This window comes from Trachypithecus francoisi, unplaced genomic scaffold, assembly GCF_009764315.1.
Source record: "Trachypithecus francoisi isolate TF-2019V2 unplaced genomic scaffold, Tfra_2.0 Lachesis_group21, whole genome shotgun sequence".
In the NCBI taxonomy this organism is placed as follows: Eukaryota; Metazoa; Chordata; class Mammalia; order Primates; family Cercopithecidae; genus Trachypithecus; species Trachypithecus francoisi.
Genome location: NW_022681467.1, coordinates 30287996 through 30303166, shown reverse-complemented (window position 1 = coordinate 30303166; position 15171 = coordinate 30287996). Strand labels below are relative to the sequence as shown.

Sequence of the window (15171 nt, the reverse complement as noted above, 5' to 3'; positions counted from 1 at the left end):
CTCTACTAAAAAATACAAAACTAGCTGGGCGAGGTAGCAGGCGCCTGTAGTCCCAGCTACTCGGGAGGCTGAGGCAGGAGAATGGCGTAAACCGGAAGGCGGAGCTTCCGTCTCAAAAAAAAAAAAAAAAAAAAAAAGAACATTCTCTACCTAATTACAAATAACATTACCACACCCAAGAAAATTAAAAATAATGCCCTAAATCTTCTACTCAGTTCACATTCAGTTTCCCCCAGCTGCCTAAAAAATTATTTTATGACTGTTTTCTTCAAACCAGATGTGAGTAACATTTCTGCGTTGCATTTGGTTGTTATGACTCTCAGTCTCTTTGAATCTATAACTCTATCCTTCCCCTATTTTTTCCCCCAAGGTTTTGGCTTTTTGAAGAGACCAGACCAGTTTTATTGTAGCAAGTTCCATATTCTAGTTCTGTCAGATTTTGTTTTCTTCTGATTTTTCTTGTTGCTCTATCTGTTGAATTTCCTATGAAGGAGAAATTACATTTGAAGACTTATTTAGACCCAGGTTAGGCACTTTTGGTAATAATACATCATAACTTAGGCTGTGTACTTAAAGTTACATCACATCAGGAGGCATAAATGAAGAGTCTTATTCTGATTGTTGCTGAGTTTGATCACTAGGTTAAACTGGCGACTGTCACGTCTTCCCATTATAATGGTACTCAGTTTTTCCCCTTTGCAATTAGGAAGTAATCTCTGGAATGATCCTTTGGCACTGTGGTAACCTTCTGTTTTCCAACAATTTTCGATTATGCAAAAATTATTTTTTGCAACCTGTGATCATCCTTGCCTGAATCATTTATTGCATTTGGGGTTGCAGAATGGTGATTTTGAAATTCTTTCTTTCCTTCTACATTTATTGACTGGTAGTCTTCTGTAAAAGAGAGCTTTGCTGCTCTACTGAGGATGAACCCTTCTAAAAAGGCTGTAAATTGCTTAATTCTTTCTCTTTGCCAGTCTTCAGAATAAGTCGTTAATGTCATAGGTACCTCCAATGATGGGAAGAGATGTTTTTTGTTTGTTTGTTTGTTTGTTTTTCTGAGACGGAGTCTCACTCTGTCACCCAAGCTGAAGTGCAGTGGCATGATCTCAGCTCACTGCAAGCTCTCCCTCCCGGGTTCATGCCATTCTCCTGTCTCAGCCTCCCGAGTAGCTGGGACTACAGGCGCCCGCCACCACACCCAGCTAATTTTTTGTATTTTTAGTAGAGATGGGGTTTCACCGTGGTCTCGATCTCCTGACCTTGTGATCCTCCCGCCTTGGCCTCCCAAAGTGCTGGGATTACAGGCGTTTGCCACCGCTCCCGGCCGAAGAGGTGTTTTTTTGTTTTTTCACTCTCTGAGTTATTGCTGGGGATTCATGGATTCTTACTTATTCATGATATAATCAATTTTAGTAATTTCCCATTCTCTTTTGATACTCAAATGGACTCAAATTTGCCCAGTGGAAAACCCTTAAAACTGGCTCCTGTGTTCTTGTAACACACTCCTCATTAGTATGAGTGCTTCCTTCCCTCCAGTATAATATCATTTTTTAAATTCACCTTGTAAGATAACCATTTTTATTGGTCTCATATTTCTTTCTAGGGTATTTTAACACTAGCATATGTAAAATATTTTTTCTCCCCTTTCCCCCAAAAAAGTAGCGCAATGTACTCAATAGTTTACTCTGTTTTTTTCTTTCAAAAATATACCTTGGAAATCTTTTTGTGTCAGTACACAAACAGCATTCTCCTTCTTGCTGTGTGTTTTTTTGTTTTTCGGGTTTTTTTTGCATTTTATTTGTATGGATGTTCTGTAATTTAAATCAGTCCCTCTTGATGGACATCTGGGTAATTTCCTAACTTTTGCTATTACAAGCAATGCTGTAGTGAATAACACTATACATATGTCATCTTGTATGGTGATAAATGTATCTGTAGGATTGCTATCCAGAAGTGGAATTGCTAGGTTAATGGTTTATGTAATAGTAATTTTTTTTTAAGAGATGAAGTTTCACTGTGTTGCCCAGACTGGAGTGCAGTGGCTATTTACAGATGCTATTATAGCTCACCACAGCCTTAAACTCCTGGTCTCAGGCAGTTCTCCTGTCTTAGCCCCTCAAGTACCCAGGATTACAGGTGTGTGCCAGCACACCCAGCTTGTAATTGTGATTTTGAAAGACATTACCTAATTGCTGGTGTTGTACCACTTTGCACTAATACCAGCAAAGAATAAGAGTGCCTGTTTCACCATAACCTTGCCGGAACAGTGCATTATCAAATTTTTGGAATTTAGCTAATCTGATGAGTGAAAAATTGTTTTTTGCTTCTTTTGTGTGAGGGTAAACATCTTTTCATATGTTGAATGTTCATTTGTATTTATTTTTCTGTGAATTTTCTGATCATATTCTTTGTCCATTTTTATACATTTGTCCAAATTGATCTTTTTATTTTAAATGTCTGCATAAGCACATACACATACACATACCTATGCATATATGTTTTTTTCTATATCATTCTATATAGGGAGATTTGTTCTTTTATCACTGATAAGATTGCAAGTATTTTTTTCTTAGTTTGTTGTTTTTTTGATTTGCAATGTTTTTTGCTTTGCAGAATTGATTTTTTTTGCATTTGAACTTATCAATCTTTTCTCTTATGGCTTTATTATTATTATTTTTTAGAGACAGGATCTAGCTCTCTTGCCCAGACTGGATTGCAGTGGCATGATCATAGCTCACTGTAACCTCAAGCTCTTGACCTCAAGTGGTCCTCCTGCTTTAGTCGCCTGAATAGCTGGGACCACTAGCATGCACCACCACGCCAGTTCCCTGTATAAGTTTTATATCTACAGTAAAGAATATTTCAAGACTTAAACTGAAAATTTAATGAAAAATATAATGTATAGATATTATGGATAAAATCGGAAAAAAACATACCTAAAACTTTGTGAAGTTTAAAAAGCTAAATTTGAAATCCTATTAGAAAAGCAGGTCTTATATTTCATATATGTACAAAATATTTTGTTTTGGGCTGTAAGCATATGCAAATAGTGTGACATGTTAATTCATCTTAATTTGACAGAATTAGGAATGAAGGTATAGCGAGGGCTCTAAGGCTTAAAGTCACAGTTTTGTGATTCCTAAGTGAAGCTGGTGTAAGTCTGTGAGTTTTGCTTCTACAGTTTTTGAATGCTTGCTGATGAGTGGCCTAAAATCTCAAAAAAGGCTGCAGGCAGTGGCTCTTGCTTGTAATCTCAGCACTTTGGGAGGCTGAGGCAGGTGGATCGCTTGCGCCCAGAAGTTCAAGACCAGCCCGGGCAACACGGTGAAACCCCGTCTCAAAAAAAAAAAAAACATTATCCAGATGTGGTGGCATACGCCTGTGGTCCCAGCTACTTGGGAGCCTGAGGTGGGAGGGTTGCTTGAGCCCAGAAGGTTGAGCTGCAGTGAGCTATCATCTGTTACTGCACTCTAGCCTGGGTGACAAAGTGAGACCCTGTCTCAAAAAAAAAAAAAAAATCTCCAAAAAGATAATCTTTGTAGACTTAATGAAAACCCTCTTTTAACATTCTCTAAAAATGACAATGTTGACTTGATAACTTGTGATATTTACATTGACTTGTTGAAAAGATAGGTTATGTCTGTAATTTCTGTATAATACTGTGGCTTTATTTTTTTTCCTCGCTCTCTTTTTTTTTTTTTTTTTTTTTAATTGTTGTTGTTTGTTTTTAGAATTTTGATTTGGCTGCTGGGCTGCTACCTTGAAATCCAAGCCCTAAAAATGCCGGCTTCTTTGGACTTAGAAGATGACCTGGATAAATGATAAAAATTAAGAAAGAGATTTTGGTGAGTGAAACCTTATATGAGAGCCAATTTAGTATATATATTAAGCCAACTTAATGGCTTATATAAAGCCAACTTAATGCTTATTCTTTTGTTTTTTTCTGATACTGTCTTTCTTTTTGGAAAAACTGTCTAGAATGCATTTATTAATCTTGGAGACATTTAATAAAATACAAATGCCATTCTTCTATTTTTAAATGGGATTTTTACTACAAACTATGTAGTTTCTCATCTTTTTTATAAATGATAATCTTAGGTTTCACTGTAGAAAACAATGAAAGACCAGTAAACAATACTTATTTTTAGAATTTATGTTGATGAAAACTATAATAGGGGCCGGACGCGGTGGCTCACGCCTGTAATCCCAGCACTTTGGGAGGCCGAGGCGGGCGGATCACAAGGTCAGGAGATCGAGACCACGGTGAAACCCCGTCTCTACTAAAAATACAAAAAATTAGCCGGGCGCGGTGGCGGGCGCCTGTAGTGCCAGCTACTAGGGAGGCTGAGGCAGGAGAATGACGTGAACCCAGGAGGCGGAGCTTGCAGTGAGCCGAGATCGTGCCACTGCACTCCAGCCTGGTGGACAGAGTGAGACTCCGTCTCAAAAAAAAAAAAACAAAAACTATAATAGGATATTGTACTTCAAATAAATACCTTTGATTAAAAATAGAAATAAATGTATGTTGAAAGTTGCAAACTCAGCATAACTCATAGTTGGATACTGTATTTAGATCTGAGGTGAGCTAAAGCCCAGCAAAAATTAGATTGTTTTTATCTTGAAATTTCTATTTCCCTCCCTCCTAGCTTTTGTGTAGCACTCCAATAACAGATCCTGGCAGTCCCCTGCTGGGAGGTATGTCATAATGGGTTTAAATTGGCACAGGGGACTCTTCAGAAGTGCTTCATAAGCCCACATGAGAAGTTGTTAAAACACTTTTTGCATCATCTCCCTGCCCTCTCTCCTTCTTCTTTTGAGAATTTCCTTCATGTACAGTATTATGACAGGGGCTTGGATATGTGCCTTGGTGCCCTAACATCCTTAGATTTTTATCTCAGTTTGTTGAAGTGGCTACTCTGGCAAGCAGTCGTTGTTTATGTTAAATGTAATTTAAGAGTTTATTGCTGGTTTTCCTTAAAGACACTGGCATTTGCAAGTTGCTGAGAGGTAGTTTTTGTATCTAGAAAGTTTTTTTTTTTCTTTCTTTCTTTCTGAGACTTAAGAACTTTGTACCAGGAGCAGAAGCCCATCATTTCTGCCAGGGTGAGCAGTGCATTGAGGTACAACCAATCCTTCACTCCCAGATCCTAGGAGGAAAGAAGGAGTGCTATTAGGGGCAAAGAGGGAAGGAAGCAAGCACTGTAGAGCTGTTGCCACAAGCAGCTACTCTTCTGTGTAAATCTTCATCTGACTAACAAAGACCGCCGCTCCTTACTTAGAGAATACTCATGCTGGGTGCACAATTGACGTTTTAAAGCAGTAAAAAGATACAAGAAAAATTACCTAGGGAAAATATTTTTCTAAAAGCATGTTTTGAGAAGAAATTAAATGTGCTACTTTCTCTGTGGAGTGGGCTGAGTTCTGAGTTGTTAAAAATGCATCAGGTTAAAATGCACATAACATAAATTAGCCATTTTAAAGTGAACAATTCAGTGGCATTTAGTAGATGCACATTGTACAACCACCACTTCTGTCTAGTTCCAAAACATGTCCGTCACTCCAAAATGAAACTTCATAACCATTAAGATGTCCCATTCCCCATCCCGCTCCCACTCACAACCACATAGAGACAATCCTTCTGTCTGTCTCTATGAATTTACCTATTCTAGATATTTCATACAAATTAGGCCGGGTGCAGTGGCTCACGCCTGATATCCCAACACTCTGGGAGGCCAAGGCAGGTGGATCACTTGAGTCAGGAGTTTGAGACTAGCCTGGCCAATATGGTGAACCTCATCTCTCCTAAAAATAAACAAAATTAGCCGGGCATGGTGGTGTGTGCCTGTAATCCCAGCTACTTGGGAGGCTGAGGCAGGAGAATCACTTGAACCTGGGAGGCAGAGGTTGCAGTGAGCCAAGATCACGCCACTGCACTCCTGCCTGGGTGACAGAGCTAGACTCCATCTCAAAAATAATAATAATAGGCCGGCCGCCGTGGCTTACGCCTGTGGTTCCAGCACTTTAGGAGGCCGAGGCGGGCAGATCACAAGGTCAGGAGATCGAGACCATCCTGGCTAACACGGTGAAACCCCGTCTTTACTAAAAATGCAAAAAATTAGCCGGGCGTGGTGGTGGGCACCTGTGGTCCCAGCTACTTGGGAGGTTGAGGCAGGAGAATGGCATGAACCTGGGAGGTGGAGCTTGCAGTGAGCCGAGGTCATGCCACTGCACTCCAGCCTGGGCAACAAAGCGAGACTCCCTCTCAAATACATAAATAAATAGTAATAATAAAATAAATAAATGGAATTGTGCAATATATGACCTTTTATGTCTGACTGCTGTTACTTAGCATATGGTTTTTGAGGTTTATCTACATTGTAGCATGTATCATCACTTCATTCCTTATTATATCTAAATAATATTCTGTCTATATGTATCTACCACACTTTGTTTATCCATTCACCTGTTGATGGACATTTGAGTTTTTGGCTATTGTGAATAATGTTGCTGTGAACATATGTGTAATTTAGAGTTATTCTTTTTTTTTTTTTTTTTTTTTAGTAGAAACGGGGTTTGCCACGTTGGCCAGGCTGGTCTCGAACTCCTGACCTCAAGTGATCCACCCGCCTTGGCCTCCCAAAGTACTGGGATGACAGGTGTGAGCCACCGTGCCCGGGCTTTCTTAAATTTTGTTTTTACATTTTTTTTTTTCAGTGAATATTCTTCCATTTAAGGCAGGAATAATTGCCATAAAGAATATTATTTTGTTGTTATGCTGTGTGTGACCGTAACACTTAGACATTTACCGAGTGTTTATAATCATTTTTAATTTTTTTGAGACAGAGTCTCACTCTGTTGCTCAGAGCAACAGTAGTGCAGTAGCACAATTTCAGCTCACCACAACCTCAGCTTCATGAGTTGCTGGGACTATAGGCACACACCACCAGGCCCAGCTAATATTTGTACTTTCTGTAAAGATGGGGTTTCACCATGTTCCCCAGGCTGGTCTCAAAAGCTTGAGCTTGAGCTGTCTGCCCACCTTGGCTTCCCAAAGTGCTGGGATTATAGGTGTGAGCCACCACACCTAGCCATAGTAAGCCTTTATGCAAAGTTGGAGTAGGAATTTGCAGAACTGCTGATAAACCTGTGACACAGTATCAAGATACCTACCTGTAAATACAATGGCAGGTATTTGATGCCTCAATAGACAGAAAAACTGTTGGATTTCCTCCCTGTAGGGCTTTGCAATAACCTTTTTATCCTTACATTTTTCTAAAGATAAATTATTTGTTAGATGAGTAAGAAAGGTACCATTGTTGTCATTGGTTGACTTCAATAGATTGAAACTTGAAGAAATTGCATTTGATCACTGCTATTCACTTAACTTTTCTCATTAGTACTACCATAGTTCCCTCAAAGTTTGTTGAATAAAGCTTTCTAGATGTTGCTTCATACAGCACTTAGATGAATTGTTGATTTCCTAATATCAGGCCCCCACGTAACCTATGGTGTATACTTTTTTGTAAGTTGTAACTTGAAATTTTCAGATGCTTTGAACTTAAAACATAATCTAGCAATTCATTGGCACACCAAGGCAAAATATCAACCTGCTAAAGAGATTTATTTATTTATTTATTTGTTTGTTTGTTTATTTATTTATTTTTGAGACAGAGGTTCACTCTTTTTGCCCAGGCTGGAGTGCAATGGCGCTATCTCGGTTCACCGCAACATCCGCCTCCCAGGTTCAAGTGATTCTCCTGCCTCAGCCTCCCAGTAGCTGGGATTACAGGCATGTGCCACCATACCCAGCTAATTTTGTATTTTTAGTAGAGACGGGGTTTCTCCCTGTTGGTCAGGCTGGTCTCAAACTTCCGACCTCAGGTGATACACCTGCCTCGGCCTCCCAAAGTGCTGGGATTACAGGCTGTTTATTTAATCTTCAACTTTAAAAACTAGCTGTCATTCAGTTAAGCCTATGAGGTAGGAGGTGGGAATCGACTCCAGAGGCAGGGCTTGAACACCAGACCAAATTGAGGACTAGCTAAAACAAGGTTGGGGCAGGAGCAACTTTTCATAGGACATGTCCACCGGTGTGCCATTTCAGTTTATCATTGCCATGACAACACCCAGGACTTACCAACCCTCTCCATGGCAATGACCCAAGTTACCATACTTTTGCTAGCAATTTCTGCATAAACCACCTGTTAATCTACACGCTTAAAAGTAGGTATAGGCCAGGTGCTCACGCCTGTAATCCCAACACTTTGGGAGGCCGAGGCGGGTGGATCACCTGAGGTCAGGAGTTCGAGACCAGCCTGGGCAACACTGTGAAACCCCATCTCTACTAAAATGTGTCACTGCACTCCAACCTGGGCGAGACAGAGCCCGACTCCATCTCAAAAAAATTAAAATAAATAAATACATGAAAGTAGATATAAATATAACTCCTGGCCGGGTACAGTAGGAGGCCGAGGTGGGCGGATTGCTTAAGCTCAGGAGTTTGAGACCAGCTTGGGCAACACGGTGAAACTCCGTCTCTACCAAAATACAAAAAATTAGTCAAACGTGGTGGCGTCCGCCTGTAGTCTCAGCTAATTGGGAAGCTGAGGCAGGAAAATTGCTTGAACCTGGAAGGCGGAGGTTGCAGTGACCTGAGATCACACCACTGCACTTCAGCCTAGGTAACAGAGCGAGACTCCATCTTAAAAAAAAAAAAAAAAATTTGGTGTAAATATAACTGCAAAACTGCCCTGAGCTGCTAGTCTCAGCACACTGCCTGTGGGGTAGTCCTGCTCTGCAGGAGCAGTCACAGAGTTGTAACACTGCAGCTTCAATAGAGCTGTTTTCTTCTACCCTACCCTGGCTCACCCTTAAGTTCTTACCTGAGTGAAGCCAAGAACGCTTGAAGGCTAAAACCCACTTTGGGGGCTTGCCTATCCTGCATCAAATACAGGTTAATTTGTAAATGGCAAAGTTTGTTTTGAGGTTTTTCCTCAATAACTTGTTTCCTAGGCCTGTTAGGCTATCTCTAAAATAGATCTTGCTCTTTTAATTTTTTTTTAATAGCAGGATCTTGTTCTCTTACCCAGGCTGGAGTGTAGTGGCACAATCACAGCTCACTGTAGCCTTGACCTCCCAGGCTCAAGCAGTTCTGCCACCCTAGCCTCCCGAGTAGCTGGGACTACAGGTGTGCATCACCACACCTGATTAATTAAAAATTTTTTTTTGGCCGGGCGCGGTGGCTCAAGCCTGTAATCCCAGCACTTTGGGAGGCCGAGACGGGCGGATCACGAGGTCAGGAGATCGAGACCATCCTGGCTAACATGGTGAAACCCTGTCTCTACTAAAAAAAAATACAAAAAACTAGCCGGGCGACGTGGCAGGCACCTGTAGTCCCAGCTACTCGGGAGGCTGAGGCAGGAGAATGGCGTAAACCCGGGAGGCGGAGCTTGCAGTGAGCTGAGACCGGCCACTGCACTCCAGCCTGGGCGGCAGAGCGAGACTCAGTCTCAAAAAAAAAAAAAAAAAAAAAAAAATTTTTTTTTTTGTAGGGACGGGCTCTTACTGTGTTGGCAGGAGTGGTCTCAAAATATCCTCCAACTTCAGCCTCCCAAAGTGCTGGAATTACAGGCCCAAACCACCACACCTGGCCTATTTCGTGTTTTAAAAAGATCCCTCTGGCTGCTGCCTGGAGACAGATTGGAGGACGATAAGAGTGGAGGCAGGAGAGACCTGAAAGCACACTTTTTAATGGGGTTGTTTTTTTGATAAATTTGTTTAAGTTTCTTGTGGACTCTGGATATTAGCCCTTTGTTAGATGGGTAGATTGCAAACATTTTGTCCCATTCTGTAGGTTGTCTGTTCATTCTGATGATAGTTTCTTTTGCTGTGCAGAAGCTCTTTATTTTAATTAGATCCCATTTGTCAATTTTTTTTATTGCAATTGCTTTTGTCGTTTTTGTCATGAAATCTTTGCCCATGCTCATGTCCTGAATGGTATTGCCTAGATTTTCTTTTTTTTTTTTTTTTTTTGAGGTGGAGTCTTGCTCTGTCGCCCAGGCTGGAGTGCAGTGGCCGGATCTCAGCTCACTGCAAGCTCCGCCTCCCGGGTTTACGCCATTCTCCTGCCTCAGCCTCCTGAGTAGCTGGAGTAGCTGGGACTACAGGCACCCGCCACCTCGCCCGGCTAGTTTTTTGTATTTTTTAGTAGAGACGGGGTTTCACCGGGTTAGCCAGAATGGTCTCGATCTCCTGACCTCATGATCCGCCCGTCTCGGCCTCCCAAAGTGCTGGGATTACAGGCTTGAGCCACCGCGCCCAGCCTGCCTAGATTTTCTTCTGAGATTTTTTAGTTTTGGGTTTTACATTTTAGTCTTTAATCCATTTTGAGTTAATTTTTGTAAGGATGGTGTAAGGAAGGGGTCCAGTTTCAATTTTCTGCAAATGGCTAGCCAGTTCTCCCAGCACCATTTATTAAATAGGGAATCCTATTTAGTCATAACAGTCTCTCAGATCACAGCACAATCAAATTAGAACTCAAGATTAAGAAGTTCACTCATAACCACACAACTAAATGGAAATTGAACAACCTGCTCCTGAATGAGTTTTGGGTAAATAATGAAATTAAGACAGAAATCAAGAAGTTTTTTGAAACTAATGAGAACAAAGAGACAACATACCAGAATCTCTGGGACAGTGTTAAACAGTGTTAAGTGGGAAATTTATAGCACTAAATGCCCACATCAAAAAGCTAGAGAGATCTCAAGTTAACAATTTAACATCTCAACTAAAAGAACTGGAAAATGAACAGCAAATAAACCCCAAAGCTAGCAAAAGATCAAGAAATAACCAAGATTAGAGCTGAACTGAAGGAGATAGAGACACGAAAAACCCTCCAAAAAATCAGTGCATCCAGAAGCTGGTTTTTTGGGGGAAAAAAAAAATGGATGGATCACTAGCTATAATAGACCACTAGCAAGACTAATAAAGAAGAAAGAAGAATTAAATAAACAATCAGAAGTGATAAGGGGGCTATCACCACTGATACCACAGAAATACTATAAACACTTCTATGTACATAAACTAGAAAATCTAGAAGAAATGGATAAATTCCTAGACACATACACTCTGAACTGAACCAGGAAGTCTGAACCAGGGAGAAACTGAATCTCTGAATATACCAATTAACAAGTTCTGAAATTGAGGCAGTAATAAATAGCCTACCAACCAAAGAAGTTTCTTTAAAAATTATTTTTTTGGAGGGAAGGCCAGCAATATTTCATAGACTTCCAATTTCTCTCTTTTTTTTTTTTTTAAAGTACTGTTGGCCGGGCGTGGTGGCTCACGCCTGTAATCCCAGCACTTTGGGAGGCCGAGGCAGGTGGATCACCTGAGGTCGGGAGTTCGAGACCAGCCTGACCAACATGGAGAAACCCCGCCTCTACTAAAAATACAAAATTAGCTGGGCATGGTGCCACATGCCTATAATCCCAGCTACTAGGGAGGCTGAGGCAGGAGAATTGCTTGAACCTGGGAGGCAGAGGTTGCGGTGAGCCGAGATCGTGCCATTGCACTCCAGCCTGGGCAACAAGAGTGAAACTCTGCTTCAAAAAAAAAGAAAAAAAAAATCTGTAAAATACAGATGGCAGTTAAATAAGGGCAGTGGTGGTATTAATTTGAGATTTTCTGACTGCTGTTGTTTCTTTTGTTTTTTTTAATTTTTAAAAAATTGAGACATGGTCTTGCTTTTACCCAGCCTGGTCTGGAACTCCTAGGCTCAAGCAGGCCTCATGCCTCTGCCTCCCAAGCTAGGAATACAGGTATGAGCCACTGACCCTGCTGTTGTTTCTTAACCACCCAAATCAGTTTCATTGTAACAGTCATAGTACGGGAAAAGGATATAATTGCCAGAACAATGGTGCTCTGCTCAAATTTGGAAGTATTTTTTCTATATTTACTTATAACAGAGGAATTTTTTCCCCAAAGGTTGCTTAGGTTGGTTTTTGCAAAGCCTTTGCTGTTGAAGTTTAGTCACTAGCAATTATTTTATTTTATTTTTTTATTTATTTTTGAGACGAAGTCTTGCTCTTGTCCCCCAGGCTGGAGTGCAGTGGTGCGATCTCGGCTCACTGCAACCTCCACCTCCTGGGTTCAAGTGATTCTCCTGCCTCAGCCTCCCAAGTAGCTAGGATTATAGGTGCCTGCTACCATGCCCAGCTGATTTTTGTATTTTCAGTAAAGACAGGGTTTCACCATGTTAGCCAGGCTGGTCTCGAACTCCTGACCTCAGGTGATCCACCCACCTCAGCCTCCTAAAGTGCTGGGATTACAGGCATAAGCCACCGCGCCCGGCCTATTTTATTTTTATTTTTAGAGACAAAAATCTTGCTATCACCCTTACTGGAATGCAGTGGCACTATTGTAGCTCACTGCTGCCTCAAACTCCTGGGTTTGAGGGATCCTCCCGCCTCAGCCTCCTGAGTAGCTGGAGCTATAGGCATGCACTACCACACCCAGTTAATTTTTTTATTTTTTGTAGAGACAGGGTCTCACTGTGTTGCCCTGGTTAGTCTTAAATTGCTGCCCTCAAGCCATCCACCAGTCTCACTATTTAAAAAAGAAAAATTGGCTGGACATGGTAGCTCACGCCTATAATCCCAGCACTTTGGGAGGCTAAGGTGGGAGAATCACCTGAACCTAAGAGTTTGAGACCAGCCTGGGCAATATGGCAAGATGCAATCTCTATAAAAATTTTTAAAAATTAGCTGGGCATGGTGGTACATGCCTGTAATCCCAGCTGCTTGGGAAGCTGAGGTGAGAGGATCACTTGAGCCCAGGAGGTTGAGGCTGCAGTGAGCCACGTTTGTGCCACTGCATTCCAGCAACAGAGTAAGACTCTGTCTCAAAAAAATAAATTTCAAAAAAAAAGTTAAACAGTTTTTCAGTTACTTTTTTTCATTTATGCAAGGAATATAATCATATTACAGCAGTCTTGTATTTCCTAATGATTTGCAGCATATTTGGAAAATAGGAAAATAAAATTTATCAATGATCCTACCAACCTAATATAGTTGCTTTTTAGGGGATTAATTTTCTTATTCTTTTTTTTAAAAGAAACTTGTAATTATAGTTACAAGTATAAAGTAATAATTTATAATATTTTAATAATATAAATAAGTGCCGTAAATAAATAAAAGGCTGGACACGGTGTCTCACGTCTGTAATTCTAGCACTTGGGGAGGCCAAGGTGAGTGGCTTGCCTGAGCTCAGAAGTTCGAAACCAGCCTGGGCAACGTGGCAAAACCCCATCTCTACTAAAACTACAAAAGATTAGCCGGGCGTGATGGTTCTTGCCTGTAGTCCCAGCTACTCAGGAGGCTGAGGCAGGAGAATCGCTTGAACCTGGGAGATGGAGGTTGCAGTGAGCCGAGATTGTGCCACCGCACTGCAGCCTGGGCACCAAGATGAGACTCTGTCTCAGTCAGTCAATCAATCATTGTTGTATTATAGTTAAAATTATAAGGGATTATTTTATTAGAACATTTGTGGGAGGTTCTTAGGTTTCCATGCCATTTTTGCTTACCACAAATGCTGGAAATTAATGTTCATTCATTTACTTTTGGGTTAAGTATGTGATCTTCAGTCCCAAAGCTAACAGAGGAAATGGCCACACTGTGTGATCTACATGTACTTTTTGGTAAGCAGTATACCTGAAAATAGCAGGAAATGTAACTTCTTTATATCTAAAAGTTAGGAAGCAATTTAATTCTGTCCAGAACACAGTTCTTCATCTTCATAAACGTCTGTCAACCCCTTTTTTGGTTTGGTGTGTGTGTGTGTGTGTGTGTGTGTGTGTGTGTGTGTGTGTGTGTTTTGAGACGGAGTCTCACTCTGTCGCCCAGGCTGGAGTGCAGTGACACGATCTCGGCTCCTTCAACCTCTGCCCTCCCGGATTCAAGCAATTCTCCTGCCTTAGCCTCCCGAGTAGCTGGGAATACAAGCACACACCACCACGCCCAGCTAATTTTTGTATTTTAGTAGAGACAGGGTTTCATTATGTTGGCCAGGCTGGTCTCAAACTCCTGATTTCAAGTGATCTGCCCACTTTGGCCTCCCGGAGTGCTGGGATTACAGGTGTGAGCCACTGCACCCAGCCCTTTCATATAAGAACTTTTAAGTGTTTATTTCTGAATCATTATTTTCAGCCATTCCACTGTTAATAACCCTTTAAACGTTGTTTAAAATGGCTCATGAAAGACTTCAGAATTTTAAGTAATCATCCAGTTGCTATTAGTCAGGTCTGGTTGTGCTTTGTAGTTTGGAGAAAGAAGAGGGCTTTAGAAACCTTAGCTCCTTTTAAGCTTTTGTCAGGACAGAAGTAGGGGGAGTCTTGGGGAGCCCCTTGCTCTCTGGGGTCAACCAAAGGCCTATAATTCCCAAAAAGTATGTGCTTGTTTTGTTTTCTTGTGATCCTTTGTTCCCTTCTCCTGACATTCTAGGCTTATAAAAAAGTAGCATATAACATAATAAAAAGAATGTTAAATTTAAGACTGGTGTATTTTTATTTTTGGTAATAACTGTAAGAACTAATTGTTTTAGAATATCATAATTAAAATAGTTTATCTTCTTTTTTGTAATTTCTTAATTATAGTATTTCCTTATTGTCAAATAAATTATAATTTTCATAGAACTATAAATTATACACTGTTGAATGCATAACTATGCATTGTAATGCTCTTCTGTATCTTCTCTTTTCAGAAGTTTTCTTATTGTCCACTTGGCACATGCTTCTGGAATAATATTCACCATGGTTTTGGATGACCTTCCAAACTTAGAAGACATCTATACTTCCTTGTGTTCATCAACAATGGAAGACTCAGAGATGGATTTTGACTCCGGACTAGAAGATGATGACACAAAAAGTGATAGTGTTTTGGAGGATTCCACAATTTTTGTGGCCTTCAAAGGAAATATAGATGATAAAGACTTCAAATGGAAATTAGATGCAATATTGAAAAATGTGCCCAATTTGCTACACATGGGTAATTTGCTTTAATTATTTTTTGTTCCTGTTACTGTTTTTGAAATGTTTGCCCTTCCATGGCTGTCTTGAGTTTTACAAAGCAAGTTTGCTAAATTGGGTCAAAAGGCTGAATTTAAGTGCAAAGG

At 40.6% G+C, this 15171-nt stretch overlaps 1 protein-coding gene and 1 long non-coding RNA gene across 7 annotated transcripts in view; one reads left to right on the top strand and one right to left on the bottom strand.

Moving 5' to 3' along the window:
- Positions 1–15171, top strand: part of NCOA6 (nuclear receptor coactivator 6) — a 119778-nt gene that overhangs the window by 33994 nt on the left and 70613 nt on the right. For all 6 annotated transcript variants that reach the window (XM_033186182.1, XM_033186181.1, XM_033186180.1 and 3 more), the window contains 2 exons: positions 3735–3848; positions 14761–15044. In XM_033186182.1, coding sequence (XP_033042073.1) covers positions 14810–15044 — 235 coding nt within the window. In that variant the 5' untranslated portion in view covers positions 3735–3848; positions 14761–14809. The remainder of the gene's footprint in view (positions 1–3734; positions 3849–14760; positions 15045–15171) is intronic.
- Positions 1–15171, bottom strand: part of LOC117068680 — a 42289-nt gene that overhangs the window by 12182 nt on the left and 14936 nt on the right. The window lies entirely within an intron of this gene.